Consider the following 26,726-nt stretch of genomic DNA (forward strand, 5'->3'; position numbering starts at 1 on the left):
CTCTGTAGAACAGGAGAAGGTACGTGGCGATGTGTGGCTGCGGAATGGGTGAAGGGACGTGGTGACGTGTGTCTGCAGATGCACATGGGCTTCTCTGGTACTTTTGGGCAGGAAGTCTGCCCCAGAGGGGATTTTGGCACCTCTCTTTCCGAAGTTTCTGCCCCTGGTCAGATAAGAGAAGCTCTGAAAAAGCTGTTTCTTGAGTCTGTTGGATAGTAAATGTCAAAATAATTTTTTTATTTTTATTTTTTAGACAGGGTCTTGCTCTGTCACCCAGGCTGGAGAGAAGTGGCATGATCTCAGCTCCCTGCAACCTCCACCTCCTGGGTTCAAATGATTCTCCTGCCTCAGCCTCCTGAGTAGCTGGGATTACAGGTGCACACCACCACGCCTGGCTGATTTTTGCATTTTTTAGTAGAGACAGGGTTTCGCCATGTTGGCCAGGCTGGTCTAGAACTCCTGACCTCAGGTGATATGCCCACCCTGGCCTCCCAAAGTGCTGGGATTACAGGCGTGAGCCACCGCACCCGACTATCAAAATAATTTTTATGCCACTAGGATGTAATTCGGATCCGTCCAGCATGGCATATCGAATTCCAGTGGGGGTGCAGCGGCCCTTAGCATCCAGTCATCCTTGCTTGGTTTCTTCTCATGGGATAAGCTCACCAGTGCCCTTGTTGGCCCTGCATTTTGTGCCTAGTGAAACAGGGCCCTGTTCTCAATTCTGTGACTCTGCTGACAGGCCCCATGGCTGCCCCTCCAGCCTTGCCATTTACCATAGTCGCTGCGGCCACCTGGTTTCTGATACCTCTGTGAAGCCTCTCACTTTGGAACTCTGTCTCCCTCTTGCCACGGTGATTGCTTCCCCACCAATCCAATTGTTGCTTCAGACAGCCCCGGTGTACTGAAAGGGGCGACCACAGGGCTGCCTGTTGCTGCTGTGGGTAGCTTTCTGACTGGCACGCTCCCCATGCTTCTGCTGTGTGTGTGTGTGTTGGGAGGGGGAGTCCTGGCCCCTCCTCTGCTGTCCCATGGTAGTTACGGTACTTCTCCCTTACTTGATAAGGGCCTCCTGTTAGTACGTGTGCATCATCACTCCGTTCCTGCCAAATCCTGTGCTCAGGGGTCCTCCCAAATGGACACATTCTTCCTCAACCCGCTCCCTTGACAGAGGCCCTGAGTCCAGCACTCGCAGCCTCCCCTGGCTGCTGAAACTGGCTGGCTACACCCCGCAACTCCACGGGGTGGGTGGGTGTGTGGCTCTTTTCTCCCAGGCAAGGGCTTTGTTGGATATCACCCTTGGTTATAGGCCTGGTGACCGGGAGGGAAGATGGGAGCAGGTCCTATTGAAGATTAAAAGTGTATATATTTAAGGTGTACAGCATAATGTTTTGATACACGTATACATAGTGAACTGATTACCACGGTCAAGCTGGTTAACGTCCATCTCTTCACATAGTTACCTTTGTATGTGGTGAGAACACTTACAATCTCTCAGCAGACTTCAAGTATACAACACAGTATTGCTAACTATATTCCCATCCTGCCTTACTCACCTTAAAATGGAAACTTGGTACCCTTTGACCATCATCTTCTTATTCCCCTCACCCTCCAGCCCCTGGCAAACACTTCTCTGTTTCAGTTCTACTTTTTAGATTCCACATATACTTGTGATCAAGCAGTATTTTTCTTTCTGTGTCTGGCTTATTTACTGTACATAATATCTTCCAGGTCCATTTGTGTTGTCACAAATGACAAGACTTCCTTCTCTTTTGAGGTTGAGTAATATTCCATTGTATGTCTCTGTATAGCACAATTTCTTTATTCATCTGTTGACAAACGGATTGATTATGTATCTGGGCAATCATGAATCGTGCTGCAGTAAACATGGGAGTGCGGATAACTCTTAACGACATTGATTTCATTTCCTTTGGATATATACCCAGAAGAGGGATTGCTGGATCATGTGGTAATTCTATTTTCAGTTTTTTTGAGTAACCTCCATATGTTTTTCAGAATGGCTATGCCAATTTGTGTTCCCACCAACAGTATACAAAGGTTCACCTTTTCTCCACATTCTCCTCAATACTCATCTCTTGTCTTTTTGATAATAGCCATCCTGACAGGTGTGAGTGATGCCTTATTGTGGTTTTGATTTGCATTCCCTGATGATTGGTCGTGTTGAGCAGCTCTTCACATACCTATCGGTCACCTGTATGTCTTCTTTGGAAAAAATGCCTATTTAAGACCTTAGCCTGTTTTTTATTTGGGTTATTTGTATTTTTGCTGTTGAGTTGAGTTATTTATGTATTTTGGATGCTAACCCCTGATCAGCCATACTGTTTGTAAATAGTTTCTCAGTCTGTGGGCTGCTAGTTTGTTTTGTTTGTTTCTTTTGCTTTGCAGAACCTTTTTCATTTGGTGTCGTTCCTGTGGTTTATTTTTGTTTTCATTAGTTGTACTTCTGGTGTGATAATCAAATAACTGCCAAGGCTGATGTCAAGGAGCTTGTTTCTCTAGAGTTTTACAGTTTCAGGTCTTAATTAAACTAATCACTCTTAGTTTAAGTCTTCAGTCCATTTTGAGTTGATTTTTGTATACGGTGTGAAATAAGGGTCCAGTTCGTTCTTCTACATCTGGTTATCCAGTTTTCCCAGCAACATTATTGAAGGCACTATCCTTTCCCCATGGTGTATTTTTGGCACCTTTGTCAAAGATTAGTGAACCATATATCTCAGTTCTGTTTCTTTGGCTTGCGTCTGTGTCTGTGCCAGTACGATACCGTTTTACTGCAGTTTCGTGCATGATTTGAAGTCAGGAAGTGTGATGCTTTACCTCTGTTGTTCTTTCTCAAGATCACTGTGGCTATTTTGGGTCTTTTGTGGTTCCATACAGATTTTAGGTTTGTTTTTCTGTTTTGGTGGAAAATGCCATTGGGATTTTGATAGGGATCGCAGTGAATTTGGAGGTCATTTTTGGTAGTATGGACATTTTGACAATATCACTTCAATCCGTGAATGTGGGATATCTTTACACTAATTTTGTCATCTCAGTTTCTTTCATCAGTGTTTCATCGTTTTCAGTGTACAGATCTTTTAGTCATTGGTTATATTTATTCCTAAGTATTTGTTCTTTTTGATGCTATTATAAATTGGATTGTTTTCTTGATTTCTTTTTTAGATAGTCAATTGTTAGTGTATAGAAATGCTACAATTTTTTTATGTTGATTTTGTAGCCTGCAACTTGACTGAATTTGTTGATTAGCTCTAACACTTATTTTATGGAGCCTTCAGAGTTGCCTGTGTATAGGACCTTGGATCTGCAGTGAAACAATTTTATTTCTTCCTTTCCAATTTAGATTTCCTTTTTTCTTTCTTTCTTATTTATTTATTTATTTTGACTAATTTATCTGACTAGAATTCCCAGTACTGTGTTGAACAGAAGAGGTGAGAGTGGGCTTGCTTGTCTTGTTCCAGATCTTAGAGGAAAAACTTTCAGTTTTCCCCATTAATTATGGTACTGACTGTGGGCTTTTCATAAGTGGTTTTTGTTGTGGGGAGGTGAGCTCCTTCTATAACTGTTTCGTGTAGAGTTGTTTCTTTTAAATCATGAATAGATGTTGGACTTTGTCAGATGCGTTTTCTGCATACCGTTGAGATGATCTTGTGGTTTTTATCTGTAATTCTGTTAATGTGTTCTGCATTGATTTGCCTTTGTTGAACCAACCTGGCGTTCCAGGGAGGAATTCCAGTTAATCATGGTGTGTAGTCTTTTTGATGTAATGTTGAATTTGGTTTGTTAGTATTTTATTGAGGATTTTTACATCTGTGTTAATCAGAGATATTGGCCTGTAGTTTTCTTTCCTTCTGGTGTCTGTGTCTGCCTTTGGTATCAGGGTGATGCTGTCTTCATAAAATGAGTTTCAAAGTGTTTCCTCTTCTCTTTTTTGGAAGGATTTAAGAAGAATTGGTAGAATTAAGTAGTGAAGCCATGTGGTCCTGGGCTTTTTCTTTGTTGGGAGGTTTGTGATTATTGCTTCAATCTCTTTATTTATTACTATCTGTTTTTAGGCTTTAGATACCTTCTTTGTTCAGTCTTCATAGATTGTGTATTTCTAGAGATTTATCCATTTCTTCTGCATTATTCAGTTTGTTGGCATATAAGTGTTTGTAACAGGCCCTTGTGATCATTTTTATTTCTGAGGCATCTATTATAATATCTCCTTTTTCATTTCTGATTTTGAGTCTTCTTTTTCTTCATTAGTCGATTTTATCTTCACCAACTTAGTTTTGTTGATTTTTTTTCTATTGTTTTTCTCTATTTGATCTATTTCTGCTCTGATCTTTATTATTTCCTTCCTTCTGCTAACTTTGAGCTTAGTTTGTTCTCTCCTAGTCGTTGAGGTATGAAGTTAGGTTGTTATTTAAAGTCCTGCTTCTTTGTTAATGGAGGTGTTGATTGCTACAGAATTCCTTTTTTTTTCTTTTTTTTTTTTTTTAATTAAAAAAAGAGAGACGGAATCTCACTATGTTGGCCAGATTTGTCTTGAACTGCTTGGCCTCAAGCAGTCGTCTCACTTCAGCCTCCTAAAGTGCTGGGATCATAGGTCTGTGCCACCACACCCGGCCCCAGACTTCCTTGTTAACACTGCATCACCCTAGTTTTGGTATGTTATGTACTGTTTCATTTGCCTTGAATACTTTTAAAATTCCCGTTTGATTTCCTTTTTTACTCAATGGTAGTTTAAGAATGTGTTGTTTAGTTTCCATGTATTTGTCAGTTATCCTGTTTTCTTGCCGTTACTCTTTTGAGACGGAGTCTCACTCCGTTGCCCAGGCTGGAGTGATCTCTTCTCACCGGAACCTGCGCCTCCCAGGTTCAAACGATTCTCCTGCCTCAGCCTCCCCAGTAGCTGGGACTACAGGCGCCTGCCACCACGCCCAGCTCATTTTTGTATTTTTAGTAGAGACAGCGTTTTCTTTTTTTGTTGTTGTTGTTTTTTGTTTTTTGAGACGGAGTCTCGCTCTGTCGCCCAGGCTGGGGTGCAGTGGCCGGATCTCAGCTCACTGCAAGCTCCGCCTCCCGGGTTTACGCCATTCTCCTGCCTCAGGCTCCCGAGTAGCTGGGACTACAGGCGCCCGCCTCGTCGCCCGGCTAGTTTTTTGTATTTTTTAGTAGAGACGGGGTTTCACCGTGTTAGCCAGGATGGTCTCGATCTCCTGACCTCGTGATCCGCCCGTCTCGGCCTCCCAAAGTGCTGGGATTACAGGCTTGAGCCACCGCGCCCGGCCTTTTAACTTTTATAATGGAATTAAAAGTGATGTGTCTACCACTGTTAGGGTAATACAGTATTATGTTTGTGTCTGTATATGTCCCTTGACCAGTAAGTTTCATGCTTTTTATGCTTTTGTGTTGCTATTTAGTGTTCTTTTGATTCAGTATGAAGAATTCCTTTTAGTCATTCTTGGAAGGCAGGTGCAGTGGTGATGAACTCCCTCAACTTTTGTTTGTCTGGGAATTTTTTTTTTTTTCCCTCTGTGTTTCTGAAGTATTGCTTTGCCAGATATAATGTTCTTGGAACATTATATCTGAACACCCATCTGAAAGGAAGGGTTTTTTCCCTTCCTTTCACCGTTTTGAATATATCATCCCATTTCTTTCTGGCCTGAAGGTTTCTGCCGAGAAATCTACTGATAGTCTAATGAGGGTTCCCATGTATGTGATGAATCACTTTTCTCTTGCTGCTTCCAGAATTCTTTTTGTCTTTGACAATTTGATTATACGTTCCTCGGGGAGCACATGTCATCTTGAGAGAGAGGCCTCTGTATCGTCTAAATATGGGGCCAGCAGGGATGCTGGCCCTTAACAGGGAGGGGAGCCCTCTTCTGTAGGCTCAAAGAATTTCAGGTAGTCAGAATCTGAGGTTCTCCAGGCCTAGAAGTTTGTATGCCACGAGTCATAGTCTCTTTCCTTCCCATCTAGGGTCTCACCTTGGCCTTGCAGCCTTCTTGGGTTGGGGGTTTAGCTTGCCTGGCAGCCATTCATTTCTGGTCCCGGCCCCTGGCTGCCAGAGAGCACAGCTCAGTGCCCTTGGCTTTTGGTCACACATTGCTGCTTCTCAACCTTCTTTGTCTTTTCCCTAGACCATCTGCAGAGCTCAGTGCAGCCGCCACCCCCTCGTCCTTACACTTCCCGCCTCCATGTTCACAACACATCACCTAGTGGATGCCCTCCCACTGGTCCCCACCATATGGCCCCACCTCTTGCCTTCTTGAGCTGCTCTTGGCACCACCTCCCATAGGTTAGTTCTCTGGGAAGCAGCCTTAGAGACAGAGTCACTGTTTGGGGCTGACCGTTTGGGAGAGAGGTGGGTGAGCAGGCATGGGCCAAGAAAGGGAATGGCGCCCACGCCAGGCTCAGCACCTCACCTGACCCCCAGGGGCTGGGGCTGAAGGGACCCGCCAGAACAGCTGCCCATGTGCTGGGCCTGGATAAGCACCCTTCTGACCCTGCCTCGGCCCCTCGCTGACTGGGTGGCTCTCTGGAGCTGAGCCCCAAGCCTTCTCCTAGGAGCCTGGGTGGTGGGCGTCTTGTCTAGCACCAGGATTAGTGAAGGTGGCATGTGGTTTTGGAAGCAGCTCACCAGTGGAGGACTTTTGTGCGGGTGCTAGACGATGACCAAGACAGAGCCCATCAGTTGGGCTTACGCTTCCTCTCAGTTCTTCTTCTTATGTGTGTTGTGTCTTTTAATTTTAGTATTTGTTTTGGTACAGTATTTGTAGTACTTGTTATTATAGAATACATTTGTTAAACTTGAAACCAGTTTTTTTTTTTTTGGCAGAAGTTTGGTTTCAAGAAAAGGTTGAGTTGGTGCTTATAAAAGCTGCAGGTTTTTTCTGTGCTTTCAGTTAGTGTTGTAAGTAACGATGCAAAAACACTATTTCTGCAGCTAAAACAGTGTTACACCAGAAAAGCAGCCGGCCTCCTGTACCTATCTCCAACGCGACCAAACGCAGTTTCCTAGGCAGCCCTGCTGCAGGGACCCCGGCTGACCTGCAGCCCCCCGCGCAGCTGCCGGCGGAAGGCTGTCACAGGCACTACCTGCACCCCGAAGAACCTGAATACCTGTAAGTCTGTCTTTCTGCTTTCAGAATCAGTTCACCATCTTGTGTCCCTTTTTGTGTTAGTTTAAAATATTCATTGAAGTTACCTTTTTTAACATAAGCAATTTGTAGTAGCTTATGAAAGATTTTCTTTCTGCCACTGCCCTTCTGGTCACTCGGTCCCCTCTACAGAGGCCGGGAATGATACTAGCAGGAAATTCCTTTGAGGATGTGTACCTAATTCTAACATTGTTTATGGAACAGGTGTTTTTCTGTTCTCTTTTCCACCATGTGTTACACTGTTTAGGAAATGATCTAAAGATTAGAAAGTTGAATTGACAGTTTAGATGTGCTGTTTATGGTCTGATAGATAACGAGTGAAATCCTCTTGCATTTCAAATACTGTGAAGTCTTCAAAGAAGAGTATTCGTTTACTTCATTAACTTTGGGGAAGAATTAATTTGATTTGGTGAAAAAGTTTATAGAGCTGCTTAAAGGCTAAACAACTCTAGAAAAAGAGTTGTTTAAAAAGCGTTTTTTGGAAAACGAATTTTCATCACGAAGACCTAATTTGGATAACCATATCTGGGATAGATTGACTGTCCCAGAACTCGGGGAGGGGATGAAGGAACCTTCCCTTGGAGTAAGAGTGAGCTTTGTGTTTTGTGTGGTAGGAGGGCCCACAGCTGATTCCAGCCTGGAGCCAGTTAGCACACCTAGAGTGGATAAACATTGTTAGCATGTGGCGATTTAAGATGAAAACACTATTTAAAAGTGATTTTAAATAATTCACATAAATGAATGGTTCAGTGAGACAGCATGGCGTAGAACGAACTCATTTGTTTCAGGTTGTTTGAGAGGAGCTAAAACCGGCGACCGTGTTGAGGGTTGGGATGCCGGGGCTGCTGGAGCCAGGAGGGAGGAGTTGAGAGGCCCTTGTGATACAGGCAGTGAGGCGGGTGCACAGCCAGGGGTGGGGCTTAGCTGAGGGAGGGGTTTGGATGTGTTCTGTGTTGGGGGGCTTTGAGACTGGTGTGTGTCCCCGGAGCTCAGAGCAGAGGTGGGGCGGTAACTCCGTGCCCGTGGGCACAGGCGGGGTCACTGAGTGAGGAGGATGCCTCAAGGCTGAGCCACCCCTCACATGAGCCAGCGCGGACACTTGGCATCCTTTCTCTGGTCTTTGCGTGTCTGTTGTTGAGCCCTGTGTGTGTGTGTGTGTGTGTGTGTGTGTGTGTGCACAAGAAGCTGGTGCCCGCGTACACACTGCTCTGTGACCTGCTCTTTGCACCCAGCAGCCTGTGGTGAGAATTTTCCCACTTGGTGCATCCTACTCTGCCACAGTTTCAACAGCTACCCGGTCTTTCACGTCACAGGTGTGCTGTGAGCATCCGCTGTCCCCACGGTGTCCAGGCTGCAGGGTTTGCATTGTGGCCCTGACACAGGTCCCTGTGCCATTCATGCTCTGCCCAGCTTCCCTGGGCTCCCTACCCTGAGCCCCTGTCTCCGCAGCCCTTTCGCGTATGTGCTCCTGCACGCGTGCTCTCACTGTGTCTCTGTGGTGTCTGTGTCCTGACTCTGGTGTCCTCTGTCCGTCTTTGCCTCTTCAGGCCTAGGTGTGCTAACTCTGGTCCAGGGTGCTAAACTGTCCCCTGCGATTTCCCCAGCCTGTCTGCACCTGGCAAATTATCCCTTTACCAAATTCTCCCCAAAGTGAAACAACCAAGATAGCTGCCCTGCAGTGCGAGCGTGCTTGTTTCTCGGGAGCTGGTGCCTGTAGGGTGGCAGGGGCTGCTGGGTGCCAGTCTCACGGGTGTTTCTCTGTCAGAACTGTGCAGTCCGCACACGTGTGACCTCAGCCTTTCCTGCACGTGCCGTTCTTCCCGGGATTGAGGCCCTCACACCCGTGCCTCTGTGTGCTCCTCTCATCATTCTTTCCCTTAAGCTGTAAGCCAAGGAATGGTAAAGGTGTGAGTGATTTTAGAGGTTTTTATAGATATTGCCATATTGTCCTCTAAAAATGTACATTTTTACCCTCCCACCCGCAGTGTGGGAATGTTCATGCTGCTCTCTGTGCTGGGTTTAAGTTACTCATCAGTATCTTCACAGTTGTGGCTTAGTACGGTGAGCATCATCCTTGTGGTCTATTTTCTCTCTGAAGTTCTCTCTCTCTCATTTTTTTTATTGAGACAGTAATGTGCATTTTTGAAAACTGTTGCTTGTCAAAGGATCACTTTTTCTTTTTACTTTTGCTTATCTCAAAAAATCACTCTAATTGCACGCTTGGGTTTTGCTTTTCCCGTGGGAAGCTGGTTGTGTTGTAGACACACCGGAGAGTCGGTGTGCCCCTGTTCACGGTGTGTGGATGTCCATCCCAACTTGGAAGTTCTGGTACTCTTGGCTCATTTTTCCCGAACAGTCCGAGTTTCTCAAAACTTGATGTGAATTCAGGATGGTCCTGTATACTCGTGCATTTGCTGTTGACCTTGAAGTTTGATAAAGGAGGGATTTTCCCTGTAATTCTTTTTCCATTTAGTGGGAAAGGAACTGCTGCCTTCAGCCCATCCCATCCTTTATTGCCACTGCGACAGAAACAGCAGAAATCCATACAGGGAGAGGACATCCCCGGTAAGAATGTTGTTTCCTCCTCGTCTTTTTTCCTTAATTTCTGGTGACTATAGATTAGTAAAATATTCCTCAAAATTAACTCATTTTATTCTGATGTAGTGATTTTTTTTTGTTTTGAGATGGATTCTTGCTCTGTAACCAGGCTCCCTGGTTCAAGCGATTCTCCTGCCTCAGCCTCCCACGTAGCTGGGGTTACAAGCACATACCACCATGCCCAGCTAATTTTTGTATTTTTAGTAGAGACATGGTTTCATCATGTCGGCCGGGATGGTCTGAATCTCCTAGCCTCGTGATCTGCCCACCTCGGCCTCCCAAAGTACTGGGATTACAGATGTGAGCCACTGTGCCTGGCCAATGTAGTCATTTTAGTTAAGACTGTGGCCAGATAAATTTTAACTTGTGTTGATGTAGCTCAGAATTTATAGTCTTGCAGTGAAAATATTGTTGACAGCGATTACTTTCTGTGTAGTAGACACAGAGTAACTGCGACATAAGCAGGAGCTCACTCATGCTGAAGCGCTCTCACAGTTCTGGTTACTTCGTTGGACCGGTCGCTGTTGAACCTTGTGTTACCATCAAAATGTGGGACAAGTGCGTAGTTTTGCCTCTCTGCTTTCCGTGAGGCCCTTCTAGTGTACTAACTTACGAGGCATTTTTCTGGAGAAATGGTCATACTGAAAGAATTTCGAGTGATAGAAAATTGGTTGCTTAACACTGTCTGTTTCCTCTGAACTGCAGATCAGCGACATCGATCGAATTCTTTGACCCGAGTTGATGGTCAGCCTCGAGGAGCAGCAATAGCATGGCCAGAAAAAAAAACCAGGTGAGTCTCTGTTTCAGCGAAGTTTCTGTTTGGAATGTTTTTTATACTAAACAGCAGTTCTTAAGATGTCACCCCGACTCCCTGAGGATCACCGAGACCCTTTTAGGGAGTCCCTGCGATCAGAATTATTTTTATAACAACACTAGGAAGTTACTGCCTCTCTGCAGCCTCACGCTTGTGAGTGTGCCGTGGGATTTTTCGGAGTCTGCACACCATGTGGTGTGGCAGCAGGTGGAGTCAGGTATGAGGGTCCAGCCAGATCCCAGAGCTGTACAGGTGTCAAATAGTGCCTGCCCTTACACTGGAAACTTCCCTTCTGGAGAATATAGTCATTTGTCATGGAATGGACTAATTACTGTAATTTCAATCATTGTTTAGAAAATGAGCTTTAATTTCTAGGATGATAAATAGAGATTAATACTGATAAATAGAAACAAAAGCTCTTTGGGGTCCTCAGTAATTTTTAAGGGTATCAGGAGGTCCTGGGACTAGAGTGAGAATCACAAAGCTGAAATGATCTCTGATTTTCTTCTGCCTCGTGGAAGAATGAGTTTAAATCTCCTGCGTATGAGAGGCGTATTCTCGTCGCACGGCCGGCATTCTCACCCACCGGTCCGTGTTGGGGGTCTCTAGTGTATGCAGCAGCGCACCCAGTGGACCTTCCCTCTGTTTCAGGCCTGCGTCCCAGCCGACACCTTTTGCTCTCCATCACGCTGCGAGTTGTGAAGTGGATCCCAGCTCTGGCGACAGCATCAGCTTGGCCCGCTCCATCAGCAAAGACAGTTTGGCATCCAATGTTGTTAATCTGACCCCACAGAACCAGCCACACCCCACAGCCACAAAGACGCCTGGGAAGAGCCTCCTGAACAATGTCAGTATCGAGGATGAGGAAGAGGAGCTTGTGGCTATCGTTAGAGCAGACGTGGCTCCCCAGCAGGCTGACCTGGAGTTCCCCAGGGCCTCACCCCGGGCCTCAGGCCTTATAGCAAGTGCCCGGTCTCCCCAAGGACAACTGGACACCTCAGAAAGTAAGCCTGACAGTTTTTTCTTGGAGCCTTTGATGCCAGCGGTGCTTAAGCCAGCGAAAGAGAAGCAGGTGATCACCAAGGAGGATGAACGGGGGGAAGGGAGACCGAGGAGCATCACGTCCAGGAGGCCAAGCGAGGGCCCCCAGCCTTTGGTACGAAGGAAAGTGACTGGCAGTCGTGACTTGAATAGGACTTTTACCCCAATTCCATGCTCAGAATTTCCCATGGGCATCGACCCCACCGAGACAGGACTGCAGTCAGTGGAGACCATGGGAGAGGTGTGTGGGGGGCCTCTGGCCCTTGGCGGATTCGATCCATTCCCCCAGGGACCATCCACAGATGGCTTCTTCCTTCATGTAGACAGGGCTGATGAGGACACTGAGGGAAGGTTATATGTTAGTTGTTCAAAAAGCCCCAACTCCCACGATTCAGAGCCGTGGACTCTGCTCAGGCAGGATTCTGACTCGGATGTGGTGGACATAGAGGAAGCCGAGCATGATTTCCTGGGTGAGGCCCATCCTGTGGTTCTCAGCAGATACATCGGGGAGGAAGAGTCGGCTAAACTGCAGGAGGACATGAAGGTGAAGGAACATGAAGACAAAGATGATGCCAGTGGCCGCTCGAGCCCTTGCCTGAGCACAGCGTCTCAGATGAGCAGCGTCTCTGTGGCGAGTGGGAGTGTGAAGATGACCAGCTTTGCAGAGAGGAAGCTCCAGAGACTCAACAGCTGCGAGACCAAGTCCAGCACCAGCAGCTCCCAAAAGACCACACCAGATGCGTCCGAGAGCTGCCCGGCGCCTCTGACCACATGGAGGCAGAAGAGGGAGCAGAGCCCGGGCCGGCATGGCAGGGACCCCGCCAGCCTCCTGGCGTCTGAGCTGGTACAGCTGCACATGCAGCTGGAGGAGAAGCGCAGGGCCATTGAGGCCCAGAAGAAGAAGATGGAGGCGCTGTCGGCAAGGCAGCGCCTGAAGCTCGGCAAGGCTGCGTTCCTGCATGTGGTGAAGAAGGGCAAGGCCGAGGCTGCCCTGCCCCTCAGGCCGGAGCACTTTTCAAAGGAGTACTCTCAGCACAACGGAGAGGACTGTGGGGATGGCGTTTCCAAAACTGAAGACTTTCTCGTGAAGGAGGAGCAGAGAGAGGAGCTCCTTCACGAGCCTCAGGATGTGGACAAAGAGAGCCTGGCCTTTGCTCAGCAACATAAAGCAAAAGACCCTGTGGCTCTGCATGAGCTGGAGAGAAATAAGGTGATCTCCGCTGCCCTCCTGGAGGACACCGTTGGGGAGGTTGTCGATGTGAACGAATGCGACCTTTCCATCGAGAAGCTCAACGAAACCATCAGTACGCTGCAGCAGGCCATCCTGAAAATCTCTCAGCAGCAGGAGCAGCTTCTCTTGAAGTCTCCCACAGTCCCAGTGCCGGGCTCTAAGAGTAACTCGCAGGACCACAAAGTGAAGGCGCCAGTCCACTTTATGGAGCCACTCTCTCCTACGGGCGTGACTGGCCACCGCAAAGCCCCTCGGCTGGGTCAGGGCCGGAATTCCCGTTCCGGAAGGCCGGCGGAGCTGAAGGTCCCAAAAGACAGGCCACAGGGCTCCTCCCGAAGTAAAACCCCAACACCCAGTGTAGAGACGCTCCCGCACTTGCGACCCTTCCCTGCCAGCAGCCACCCTCGGACGCCCACGGACCCTGGCCTGGACGGTGCCCTGGAGCCCAGCGGTGACCCACATGGGAAGTGTCTCTTTGATAGTTACAGGCTCCACGATGAAAGCAACCAGCGGACACTTACTCTGTCCTCTTCCAAAGACACCAACATTCTTTCGGAGCAGATGAGCCTCAAAGAAGTTCTGGATGCGAGTGTGAAGGAGGCAGGGCCCAGCTCCTCAGATGTCTCGGGAAAAGAGAGCATCCCCGTGGAGGAGCCTCTGAGGAGCAGGGCCAGCCTCATTGAAGTGGACCTCTCGGACCTGAAGGCCCCCGACGAGGACGGGGAGCTGGCAAGCCTCGATGGCTCGGCGGACCTCATCAGCGAAGGCGACCAGAAGCCGGGGGTCGGCTTCTTCTTCAAGGTAAGGGATCAGTAGCATCTGTTTCAGGCACTCGTGATGTGTTGCCACCCTACGTGATTGTGAGGTAGAAAACACAGACCTGCGCCAGGCTGGCCAGCCGCTCCCGTAAGAGGCCAGGGGATGCGTGTGTTTAGCTTTGTGGGCCACAGAGTCTCTGTCCCGAGGACTCCACTTGGCCAGAAGCAGTCCTGGGCAGTACGAAGGCAAGCGAGCGTGGCGTGGCTGAGATGACTTTGTTATGAGCCCTAAAACTGGAATTTCATGTGATTTTCAACATTGTTCGTTTTGCTGGTTTTCCAGTCAAAACCCTGTTGTCGCCCCATCCTGCCCCAAAGTGTAAAAAGCGTTCATCGTTAGAATGCTCTGGCGGTGGCCAGGCCTGGCCTGTGGGCTGAAGTTTGCCAGCCTCTGATATAGCAACTTCAAAAAACATTTTTTGTACATCTTTCTTGTAATTTTTTTCCTTAGAGATGAAGGGAAGTGTAAACTGAACTGTTTTAATAGTCAGTGCATCACATGATGTTTCGCTGTGACGTTCGTCATCTCCTAAGATGATAAGACCATATTTTTGTTGTAGCTTTTCAATGTTGAGACAGATGTTGATACACAGTTACAGTATTGGGTGCAGTAATGTTCTGTACAGATCTGTGGCCTAGGAGCAGTGGCTGACCTCGCCGAGGCCTGTGGGGGGCGCTGCCAGCCAGGTGCGCACACACTCCATGATGCTCACAGGACAGTGAAGTCGCCTAAGAACCTATTTCTCAGAATGTTTTCTCTCGGCAAGGGACATGCAACTGTTTCTGCTTTGCCTCCAGGCAGTTATGAATTTGATTGAGAGGATACCAAATCATCAGGCGGATCTTAGCAAAAGAGGCAAGCTTATTTGGTGGTTGCACTTCTGAAATGTAAACAAATTAGTAACCAACTTCAATATTCTCTTTTTTGGGCTCTGTCGCCCACACTGGAGTAAAACGGCATGATCTTGGCTCACTGCAACCTCTGCCTCCCAAGTTGAAACGATTCTCCTGCCTCGGCCTCCTGAGTAGCTGGGAGTACAGGCGTGTGCCACCATGCCCAGCTGATTTTTTTTTTTTTTTTAAGTGGAGACAGGGTTTCGCCATATTGGCCAGACTGGTCTTGAACTCCTGACCTCAGGTGATCCACTCTCCTTGGCCTCCCAGAGTGCTAGGATTACAGGTGTGAGCCATCCCACCTAGCCAATTTTTGTATTTTTAGTAGAGACAGGGTTTCGCCATGTTGGGCAGGCTGGTCTCAAACTCCTGACCTCAAGTGATTCACCCACTTCAGCCTCCCAAAGTGCTGGGATTACAGGAATGAGCCACTGTGCCCAGCCTTGCTCTTATTTTGGAAATACACGTGTACTTTTTAAGGCAAATTGGATTTCACGTGAGATGTTTGAAAAGTTGGGTGATGCCTCGCGCCTTTGAAATGCGCCTGTTTGTCTTCATTCGTATTTTAGAGTCTGTAATGGTTAAAGAAAAGCGTAGAAGTCTTTATGCGTTAAACTTTTAAAGGTGTAGTGACAGTCGGCTGCTGGATCGAGTGCAGCCGTGTCGGGCTTCTGAGGGGGTTCCTGTCATACTCTGTGTGGCTTCTGTCTTGCAGGACGAACAGAAAGCGGAAGATGAGCTCGCCAAGAAGCGGGCGGCCTTCCTCCTGAAGCAGCAGCGCAAGGCCGAGGAGGCCCGCGTGCGCAAGCAGCAGCTGGAAGCAGAGGTGGAGCTCAAGCGCGATGAAGCCCGGTAAGCCTCCCGCTGCCAGGGAAAGCAGACTGGGCAGGAGCCTGGTGGGTCCCTGGCGGCCCCCGTCCCATTCCCAGCACTGGGCATGGACCATGGCAGTGAGTGCCTCAGAGGGTCGTACTCCTCCCATGGGTGACCTCCCTGAACTTTCACGGCCGCTGCTGATCTGCAGGGAGGACATGCGTTGCTGGTGGCCAGTGAGGCTGTGTGGCCTGGTGGCTCATCTGCAGGACTGCCCTTGCAGCCTCTGTGCCCGCTTGTGGAGGCTGGCCACCCTTGGTGCCAGCGGCTGGGGAGCACCCGAGAAACGCGCCTGGACAGGGCGCCGCGGCGCAGGCGTCGTGGAAGAAGCCCCGTGACCCAGCAGTGTCTGGGCCTGTGTTTCTCTCAGGCGCAAAGCTGAGGAAGACCGGGTCCGGAAGGAGGAGGAGAAGGCGCGGCGTGAGCTCATCAAGCAGGAGTATCTGCGGCGGAAGCAGCAGCAGATCCTAGAGGAGCAGGGGCTCGGCAAGCCCAAGTCAAAGCCGAAGAAGCCGCGGCCGAAGTCAGTGCACCGGGAAGAGTCGTGCAGCGACTCCGGCACCAAGTGCTCCTCCACCCGTAAGCGGCCCTGGCCCTCACGTGGGCAGCGCTTCCTTCCGTGGGCGGCGGCCTCACGTTCTTCAGCTCATTGCAGTTTTGTCAAGAGTGGTGTGAGGCGGGAAGGGTGGAGATGATTTTCCCTGTTTCACGGATGACAGTGTTGAGACCAGAGGCTCTGAGATGTGCAGCACATCCAGGCGCAGCCTGGCTCCCTGGGGCGGGGTGGCGTGGCGGCCTCTGGCCGAGCTCTGCAGGGCCAGGTGAGCGGAAAGGTACAGGGGACAGGTACGTGTCTGTCAGAATCTGTTCATGACCATCATCTGTTTCTGTCTCTGGCAGCTGATAACTTGAGCCGGACTCAGTCTGGCTCCAGCCTGTCCTTGGCCTCTGCGGCGACGACAGAACCCGAGAGCGTTCATTCTGGGGGCACACCCTCTCAGCGGTAAGGGACCTGAGACGGCCGCCGGCTGGAGGCTGGAGCACGTTGGGGAGGGGGCAGGGTGGGACTTCCTGATTAAAAACAACGAGAAAGGCTTTGTAACTTTAGTTTTGATAAAATTTCACATTTACAGAACAGTTGCAATCATGTCATCAGGAATCCCAGTGCCCTTCACACTGGCTCCCCAACTGGTTAAACTTGGCAGCCTTTGCCTTATCACCCTCCCCTTTCCTCCACCCCACACATGCATGCCTGCTTCTTCATCATTATGAGTCCCTTGGAGTCCAAGCATGGTGGCTTACCCCCATGATTCCAGCACTTTTGGAGGCTGAGGCAGGAGGATCACTTAGGCCCTGGAGTTCCAGACCAGCCTGGACAACAGAGTGAGACCCCCATCTCTACAAAAAATACAAAAGAAAGTTAGCTAGGTGTGGTGGCATGCACCTATAGTCCCAGCTACTTGGGAAGCTGAGGTGGTAGCCTCGCTTGAGCCCAGGAAGTTGAGGCTGCAGTGAGCTATGCTCACACTACTGCACTCCAGCCTGGGCAACAGTGAGACGCTGCCCAAAACCCCAAAACCAAACAGAAGAAAACCACTCCGTTGGAGATGCCGGGCCTTTCAGAAGAAAACCACTCCGTTGGAGATGCGGGGCCTTTTTTGCTTTAATACTTCAGTGTGTATTTCCTGGAACGAGGAAGTTTTCTCGTGTAATCAGTTACCAAGCCAGCACTTTCATCCAATGTGCAGTCCCCATTCAGCTGTCCTCAGTTGTCTCAAGAGTGTCCCTGACAACCGTGGTGTTCCCTAGTCTAGGATCTGGTTTGGGGTGACGAATGGCCTTGAAGTGCCATGTCCCTTTAGTCTCCTTCCATCCAGAGCGGTTCCTTAACCTGTCTGTGCCTTTCTGGACCTTGACTTTTGGTAACCACAGGTCAGTTATCCTTCTGGCTGCCTCTCAGTTTCGGTTTCCTGTGATGAGACTGGGGCCTCACGCTTCTGACTGAGCAGCCCAGAAGCGAGCGTGTGTCTTTCTCAACGCAGCCTCTCTGGTGGGCCCCAGGACTGCTCCTGTGGTGAGAAAGTAACTTCGGGAGAGAGGCTGGGGACTGGTCTGGACCTCATGGAACTGTCCACAGGGGCTTTAGTGATCACTGTGGAGCTCCTGCTCACCGCTTCCTCCACGTGTATTGTCAGCTCCCGTGGGAGCAAGGGCCTCCTCCGCCCATGTGTCCCTTTATTTTTATGTGCACACCGTGTGGCCTCTGTTCTCTCTGCACCTGTGGGCCATGTTTTCTTGCCTCTTCACCCGACTCATGGCTCCTTGTTGTCTCTGGGCTTTGTGGCGGATCCCTCCGAGGGACTGCAGATTCTGTTTGAGTTTTTGTTCTGGTGGTCAATTACCGTGGCTGGATTCAGACTCCAGCACTGTCTGCCTGCTTTGTGAGAGCAGCAGCCGACATCTCTTGAGCAGCTGTGTTCAGCCTTTTGGCATCTTTGGTGCTCAGTGGAGACTCCCTGCAGGGTGGAGCTCAGGCCTTCCAGGGATCAGAGTCACTGGGGCCCAGGTTTTCAGACTCGGCCCACTGTGGCCCTTCCTTCCCTAGGCCTCATCCCTGGCTGGGCAGCAGCACAAGTGGTCCAAACTTCATCCTCTGGCTTCCTGAGCCAGCAGCACTGTGCCCTGTGCTGTGCCTGTGCCCTGCTCAAGGGAGTAGTGCCTCCAGCAAGGGCTGCGTGGAGGTGAACCCCTTCAGTGAAGGACTGACTCCCCTCTGTCCTCATCACTCCCTAGTACCTGAAGTGTTTGCTTTTATATTTTGCTCGGAGTGTCTGTACTGCGTGGAGGTTGTGGCGACTCGAGCCCCCACCGTCACTGGAAGCCTCCTCCCCTGCTGATGTGCTTCCTGTCCTTGTTGCGGGCTGGCCCCTTGCCAGCGGTGGTGAGAGGAAGCCAGTGCTTCACCTGCCTGTCTCTTGTCTGTTTCTGCCTGCAGAGTGGAATCGATGGAAGCCCTGCCCATACTGAGCCGTAACCCGAGCAGGAGCACAGACCGAGACTGGGAGACCGCGTCGGCAGCGTCTTCCTTGGCCTCGGTGGCTGAGTACACAGGTGACGGCCTTCGCCCTCCTTAGAGGTCATCATGGGCATGGCCACACGCCTTTGCGTGGCTCTTTCAATATCTGTTCTCTATTTTGGTCTAAAAAGTATTTTTTTAACAAAGATGTTTTATTTAGTGAAAGAGAGCTATTTTTAGCTCTTTGGTGCTGAAATGGGCATGTAGTTTAGTAGAAGCTCTTAGTCCTGCCTTGCCCTCCTGGCCATATGCCGTGCTGTCTGCTGTGCAGGGGGCAGTGGACCTGGGGGCGGCAGAGCCCAGGAGTGGCAGAGCCCGGGAGTGGTGGGAATGCTTGGCTCTGACCAGCTGCCCTTGGAGCAGGCGTGGGCTCAGGGCACGGTGAACTGGAGGTGCTGCTGTGGCTGAGGAGTATGTCCTGGGGCCTTTGAACTTTAGACTTTTTACAAGTTTTTTCCCTGGTTTTGTCTTTTTTTTATAGTTAAGACACTGAATTTAGAAAGGGGATAAATTATTGATTACTTTCGTCTTTAGTTGTCTAAAAGTTTATAAGTTAAAATTCTTTTGAATAAATTTTAAGTGACTTTTACTTCCCATTTTTAAATAATCATAAATATCTGTAATTCAGCCTACCCTATTGCTTGCTTCTAAGACATTGTTGGTTTTCTTTTTTGTGCGTGTTCGTGCCTTGAAATAATAATTTTGCCAATCCTGGCCTCGTTTCTTAGGTCCCAAGCTCTTTAAGGAGCCCAGTAGCAAATCAAACAAGCCGATTATTCACAATGCCATATCCCATTGCTGCCTGGCTGGAAAAGTGAATGAACCCCACAAGAATTCCATATTGGAGGTAAGTATCACGTTTCAACCTCAGTTTTTATGTGAAGTAAAAAATGTTTGTAAATTAAGCATTCCTTCTACAAGAAAACACCCCAAATCTTTGATGAACGAGAGTTGCTAGGGAGGATGCAGATTTCAGGGAAGGCCGTTCCAGGCAGGTGGGAGTGAGGCGTGCCAAGGTCCAGGGGCTGCAGTGAGCCTGTGCTGGAGGAACACCCAGGAGGACGGGGCAGGGTTCAGAGGCTACATCCCTGTGTGGGGACTCTGTGGGCTGAGGAAAGACTCAGCTTTACACAGAGTGAGACAGTGGATGCAGGTGTGGGCAGAGGAGAGCCAGGAACCCACCTGCCCTTCCCAGCAGATCAGAGCAGTCAGCAGGGAAGCCAGGGAGGCAGCCTGATGGTGAGTGAGGAACAGGGGCCAGGGCCAGAGTGGTGGGGTGGGGAGGGCGGAGCGGGGAGGGTGGGAGGAGGCATGCATCTGCTGAGCGTGTGGACTCCGGAGCACACAGTGTGCATGCCCAGGGAGGGGCTTGGAAGCAGGAATCTGAGGGTCCTGCATGGGGCCTAGGCTGGCCCCTGAGGGGCAGGACTGGAATTCCAGGGGAGAGGAGGCAGAGCCACTGGACCCCGCCCCAGATTCAGGCCCGTGTGTGGCCTTAAGTTGCTGACCTTGGGATACAACGGCTTGTGAATGAAAATTATGCAACAGTCTGTCACCCACCAGAAATTCTGCTTTTTAATAATTAAGACTAACCCCTGGTCCTTAGTTGGTTTAGTTGTAAAAATTAAAGTGGCATACGGAATCGGTGACCCACTTTAAAACGGATGTGTTCTTCTTGATAATGAAGATCATCTAGACTAAGAGGGGCCCCAACCTAGGCAGGTCTCATGGGACTGGGGATGGAAGTGGCCATGGTCATGCCCTTTCTGCTTAGATTTTCACAGGGAGAGAAGATCACCTAGACTAAGAATGGCCCCGACCTAGGCAGGTCTCATGGGACTGGGGACGGAAGTGGCCATGGTCATGCCCTTCCTGCTTAGATTTCCACACGGAGAGGTGGTTGGCCCCTTGTATCAGTGGCCCCCAGGATCACCTTGCATGCAGAGGTGCACTGGAAGGACTCGTGGCCCTCAGTGTGGAGTCGACCCATGGCTTAGATTTATTCCAGCACTGTGGAGGGAGCCAGAGCCACGGGGTGAAGAGGGAGAAGACAGAGGCAGGGCCAGGCCCTGTGCAGCTCCCTCTGCTCTCATTCTTCCAGCAGCAGATCCAAAGCAGTCTGGGGGCCATGGAAAGCCCATTTGAGACTGGACGCCCTGAGCTCTCCCTGGGGGCTGGTCACGAGGCACAGCCCTTGCCCAGTGTGCAGCAGTGTGCCTGATGCCTGGGCGGAAACCAGCGTTAGCGTGTGGACCAGCAGTTGAGACTCAGGGAGGCCCTCCTGTCAGCCAGTGAGTGACTGCGAGCTCTGCAGATAGCAAGTTCCCAGGTGCCCGCTGAGGGCCGCCCAGCAGGCAGGCCTTTCTAGGACAGCAGCCATCTCAGCTGTGCCACGTAAGCTGAGGGCACCACATGCTTCCTTACCGCGCAGGCAGCAGTAAGTAAATAAGATGAACCCCACTCCCCACAGTCCCACTGTCCCTACAAATTAAATGTTCTTTCTTTTTGGCATCTAATTCTGTTCATATTTAAACACAGTGTTTGTAGGGTTGAAATCATTATTATATACACTTTTGGATTCTCTTAAAAAATATGGATTACTTAAAATAATAAGCCCCATTATATGCTGATACATTGTGTATTTATGAAAAGTAACTTTTCTAAAGGCAAATAAATAGAAGAGTGGCATTGACATAAAAGGACTGACATCTCAGCCGCTTGTGCCCTCCGTCCATTACAGCCACACGGCCCAGGACCTTGGGAAGGTTCCGCCGCACACTCGTGAGAGGCAATGAGGCCTTAGCCTTTCCAGGTCAAGGGTTTGACCCTGAGATTCCTGGGAAGGCCTCAGGACGTCTGGACCACATGTGGAGAACTGCCGGGGCAGACCCATGTGCTCCCATTCCCAGGCATGTGGAGGGTCTGTTTTTAAAAGTTACCAAAACAGGCCCGGCGCGGTGGCTCAAGCCTGTAATCCCAGCACTTTGGGAGGCCGAGACGGGCGGATCACGAGGTCAGGAGATCGAAGACATCCTGGCGTAATACGGTGAAACCCTGTCTCTACTTAAAAATACACTAAAACTAGCCGCGGCGGCGAGGCAGGGCGCCTGCTAGTTTTCCCAGCTACTCGGGGAGGCTGAAGGCAGGAGAATGGCCGTAAACCCGGGAGGCGGAGCTTGCGCATTGATCTGAGATCCGGCCACTGCACTCCAGCCTGGGTGGCAGAACAAGACTCCGTCTCAAAAAACAAAAAAAAAAACAAACTTAGCCCGGCGAGGGTGGTGGGCGGCCTGTGAGTCCCACCTACTTGGGGGCTGAGGCAGGAGAATGGCCGTGGAACCTGGGAGGCCCGTGGAGCTTGCAGCTGAGCTGAGATCCGGGGCCACTGCCCAACTCCAGCCTGGGCCGGACAGAGCCGAGACTCGGGCTCTCAAAAAAAAAAAGTTACCAAAACACTTGAAGGTATGTTTTAAACTTTAGAATACAATCAACAAACGCTGCGACAGGCATCAGCGGTTTGTCATATTTACTTCAGATTCTTCTTTTTTTTTTGAGATGGAATCTCGCTCTGTCGCCCAGGCTGGAGTGTGGTGGTGCAATCTCAGCTCACTGCAACCTCCACCCCTCCAGGCTCAAGTGATTCTCTGAGTAGCTGGGACTACAGGCATGTGCCACCATGCCTGGCTAATTTTTGTATTGTTAGTAGAGATGGGGTTTCACCATACTGGCCAGGCTAGTCTTGAACTCCTGACCTCAAGTGATCCGCCCACCTCAGCCTCCCAAAGTGCTGGCATTACAGGCATGAGCCACCGCGCTTGGCCCAAACAGCTTTGTGAGATATCATTCATATACCATAAAATTTACCCTTTTAAACTATACCATTCATTGGTTTTTAGTACATTCATTAGAATAGCACAACCATCACCACTGCCTAATTCCAGAACATTTTCATCCTCACAAAAAGAAACTCTGCCCCCGTGAACAGTCACTCCCCTAGTCTTCCTGCACCCCAGCTCTTGGCAGTTAACAGTCTGCTGTCTGTCTCCATGGATTTGTCTGTTCTGGGCATTTATATACATGGAATCATAATTTATATGACCTTTTGGGTTGGACTTCTTTCACTTAGCATGATGCTCTGAGGTTTCTCAGTGTAATGTGTACCAGGACTCCGTACTCATAGCTGGGTAATGCTCCATTGCATGCTCAGACCCCGTACTGTTCATCTCGTCATCTGCTGATGCACACTTGGGTTGATTCTACTTAAAACATTTTTTATTGATACAAAACAGATGTACGTGTGTTTGGGGGTACATGTGATGATTTTATTTCTGCTTTTTGCCTGTGAGGGATAGTGCTGTTATTTGTATGCAGTGTTTTGTGTGGATGTGTGTTTTCATTTCCCTTGAGTATATACGTGAGAGAGGATTGCTGCGTCCCACGGTAACTGCCTGACGGTTTGGAGAACGGCCAAGTTGTTTTTCACAGCAGCTGCTGTGCTCTGCATCCTCCTGGCAGTGAACGAGCCCCGTGGCTCGCCAGCACTTGTTACCGCCCTGCTCCTGGGTTCCAGCCGTCCTTGTGGGCATGACGCGGCGTCTCTTTCTGACTGGCATTTCTCTGGTGACTAATGATGAGCATCTTTTCATATACTTTTCCACTTAATTGTAAAAGCGTTTTTTTCCCCTTGCTTGCCTAGACTTCTTAAGTAAAGTCTCAATGGCATGTAATGCTCTAGGACGGGTCTGCCATAATTGTTTACAACAGGCAGGCTGTAGGTGACAGGTGGGGGAGCTTCCCATGGAGCAGTGCTGGTTGAGCCGCTGTGGGAGCCTAACTCATGGCAATTGGAGTGGCCTTGAAGTGTTTGTCTCTTTCCCTTTTCTCCCCCACACAGGAGCTGGAGAAGTGTGACGCCAATCACTACATCATACTGTTTCGTGATGCTGGCTGCCAGTTCAGGGCGCTTTACTGCTACTATCCTGATACTGAGGAAATCTACAAACTCACTGGCACGGGGCCAAAGAACATCACCAAGAAAATGATCGACAAGCTGTATAAATACAGCTCAGACCGAAAACAGTTTAACTTGATCCCAGCCAAAACCATGTCTGTCAGTGTGGATGCACTCACAATCCACAACCACCTGTGGCAGCCCAAGCGGCCCGCAGTGCCAAAGAAGGGCCAGACTCGTAAATGACCCCGGTGCAGCCGGCGTCCGAAGGGTGACCCAGACTCGTAAATGACGCCCTTGTGGCTGGCATCCAGAGGATGCCACGGGGTCCTTATTTATTGTTTTCATCTATTTGGGTACGAAGTGTGCAAAGTCACAGACCTTTTGCAAAGACGTTTCTAGACAACAGAAGAAAACCCTTCTCTCAGCACTCATCTCACGCAGAGGATGCCAGGCAGGGCGAGGATGGGGGAGTAGATGCCGCCTTTACAGTGGCTCACACTGCTGTGGCCACCACTGACCACTGAGGCTCCCAGAGGAGGGTGTTCACAGCGAGGTCCCAGGCCACGGAGCTCCCTTACTTGAAGTTCTCCTTCAGCATAGATTAGACGTGATCCACTTTGCTTTCTCGCTTCTCACCTCACCCCGTTGCACATTGCCTGACACCCTCATGTTGGCCAGCTGTAATCTCATGTGACTGTAGGACTGAGGCTCAATCTTGGCTTGGGGTGTTTGAATGTCTATAGCAAAGGAATTCATAATGGGAAATCTTTTTCATTTGAGAAATTGTATGATATTTATTGATTGTGTCTACTGCCAACATTTATATCCAATTCTAAGATTTCTGAAAAAAAATTCTTATCCCTTGCTGCTCAGAAAAAGTTTACTGAAAATACCAGTTAACTAAAAGCACTGAAATCTGCAAAGTCTGTCTTCTGCTAAAATAACGTTTACAAATGTGAAGATGATTATTTCTGGCACACAGTCATGAGGATGGGGAATGGCACTAGGAGCTGATGTTTGCTTCGTTTAAAGTAGGCAAGCCGAGCCAACTGCAGCCATCATTAATTAAGTTTCGGATAATACTCTAATGATTTGTTCGCTTTAATAAAGACAGATTTTGGTGAAGTAGAATATTTTTCATTCTGAGCATGTTTGTCCCATAAGGTGATGCACTTAAGCTGACAGTCCCTTTAGTGGTTTTGTTAGGTCACGGATTGTCCTGTCTGGATTCTGCATCTGGAAGCGCTGCATGCTCTCAGAGGAGCATGCTCTTTTCCGTGTAGATGGATAATTTTGTTTTGTTGCCTGTTTAAAAAGAAGTGGTTATTTGCAGTTATTTCAGAACTCCAAGTAAGCGGATGGCTTTGGGTGCTTTCTGCCTTGGTCCCAATGGTGTTGATGCTTCTGCGGAGCGGACATTCCCAGGAGCAGGTACGTGCCAGCCACGGCTGCCAGACACTGCAGCAACTGACCAGCTGCCGGAAGATTCTGGAGCCACTAACATTAGTTTTGCACATATTTTCTTGGGAGTGTTACTTGAATCTATCTCGAACTGCAGAAAAAATTAAAGATCAATAGGGAGAAAAAGTTAGAGACAAGTGTAACTGTTACATAATTTTAGATAAGAAACCTGAGTCGTGTACATAAGGAAAGCGGGAACATGGTACAGAAGGCTAGAAGGAATTACAGGTCTTATTCCCCTTTCCTCAGTCCTTTGAAGAAAAGGACAACCTCTTGCGATTTTGTATATATCGTGTTCAACACAGCCGCTCTCTGTCCTGTAAATAGGGAACTAAAGGCTGTCTGATTTCTCAAGTGCTGAGTTACACATCCTGAGTGAGCTTTCTGTTACCATACTTTCACACGTGGGCTTTATTTCTCACTGTATGTTTGATATGATATTACCGTATTTATTTTAAGAAAGCACTAAGATGTAATAAAGTGATGAACTAATTTGCTTTACATTGAATCATATGTGTGAGGTTGCTGTGGCTCATTTCTCTGACCAGGCGACACCAGCTCCTTGCTTTATAGGAGTTTCACGTTACTGTTTTTTTTTTTTTTTTACCATGGCCCTATCGAAGTCAGTGAAATTGGATTATTTTTAATGAAGAGCTAGAAAATGTCTGGCATAGAGCTGGAAAATTGCATTCCCATGGGACTTCTGAGTCAATTCTGGATTTTCTCCATGGAATGAGTCAGTTTGTGGAACATCCTGAAACTTGTCCTTGAGCATGTAGGATTTTTCACTGTTGGTTGCGAGTAAGCACCAACGTGGCACGGACATTCCTGATGTCCCAAGTCCCCAGGCCATTGTTTGCCTGATGGTTGACAGAAACGTCCCTGCCTTCTTCATGCTTGGACACAGCAACCCTTTTAATTTGTCTTGAAAAGGTTCAGACACAGGATTAATTTTCGCGGTGGTGCTTTTGGGCCTTTCTGGCTTGGGTGGTGGTAAAGTCATGATTTTGCAGTTGATAACACTGACCCATAGCTCTGTTATCAATGTCTGCCATTTTCAAAGCCTCTGCAGTGGTATTTGTGTCTCGTCGCAAATTTCTTTCAGCGGAAAGCTTGCACATCTTTCCTTGTCTCTCAGAATTCTAACCTTGTTATTTAAGACAAGCTGCTCTCCCCATTTAGGATATCACTTTGTAAAGAAAGTGTAAACCAAATGATTCAATGTATGACGACGTTTATGTGTAAATCCTTGGTAATGCTAGAATTCTGGGAGCCCAGAAGGGTTGAAAGAGAAATGAAACTTGTGTGAGTCCCATTATTTTACACGTGTATGTGCAGATACGTTCTACCCACACGTGTGCGTGCACCAAACGCACTGCTTTCCGTGTGTCCTTTTGACTTTCTACTCGTGTCACTGCGGTGCAGTCTCTTAGCAGACTTCAGGCCCAAACTGTATTCTTCACTCAGGCAAAATTGAAAAGTGGAATAATTCTAAATTACTTCTAGGTTATACTTTTACCTCCCTGAAATTGTCGTTGTTACTTGGAGGGCAAAATATTTATTGAAATAAAATTTTCTGTTAAAAATCCATCAACTTGGAGAATGTTTTGCAATTGATTGTGATTTATTTTGTGCAATAGGATTTGACTTTTGAGAAGTGCCAACGGGCACCTCTAAAGCAGTTGCGTTTCACCTTTTCTGGGAATGTTTTTGAAAAGAACAGTAGCTGTATCTCTCCATCATTGTTTTGGTCAAGTCTGTCTGTGTTACTGGGAAGCAGACACACCCAGGACTGCATCTCTG

General features: G+C 48.7%; 1 protein-coding gene across 1 annotated transcript; it reads left to right on the forward strand.

Annotated features, from left to right (window-relative positions):
• Positions 1-6,674: 6,674 nt before the first annotated feature.
• CAMSAP1 (calmodulin regulated spectrin associated protein 1) lies at positions 6,675-26,510 on the forward strand. The gene is made up of 11 exons (XM_017848393.1): positions 6,675-6,732; positions 6,950-7,127; positions 9,637-9,728; positions 10,467-10,551; positions 11,227-13,648; positions 15,275-15,411; positions 15,803-16,011; positions 16,333-16,435; positions 18,428-18,543; positions 19,237-19,355; positions 23,403-26,510. The coding sequence occupies exons 1-11, from the start codon at positions 6,675-6,677 to the stop codon at positions 23,703-23,705; spliced, it is 3,822 nt and encodes a 1,273-aa protein (XP_017703882.1). The 3' UTR covers positions 23,706-26,510.
• Positions 26,511-26,726: the final 216 nt, after the last annotated feature.

The sequence above is a fragment of the Rhinopithecus bieti genome, unplaced genomic scaffold (genome assembly GCF_001698545.2).
Source record: "Rhinopithecus bieti isolate Rb0 unplaced genomic scaffold, ASM169854v2 scaffold_2205, whole genome shotgun sequence".
NCBI classification, from domain to species: Eukaryota; Metazoa; Chordata; class Mammalia; order Primates; family Cercopithecidae; genus Rhinopithecus; species Rhinopithecus bieti.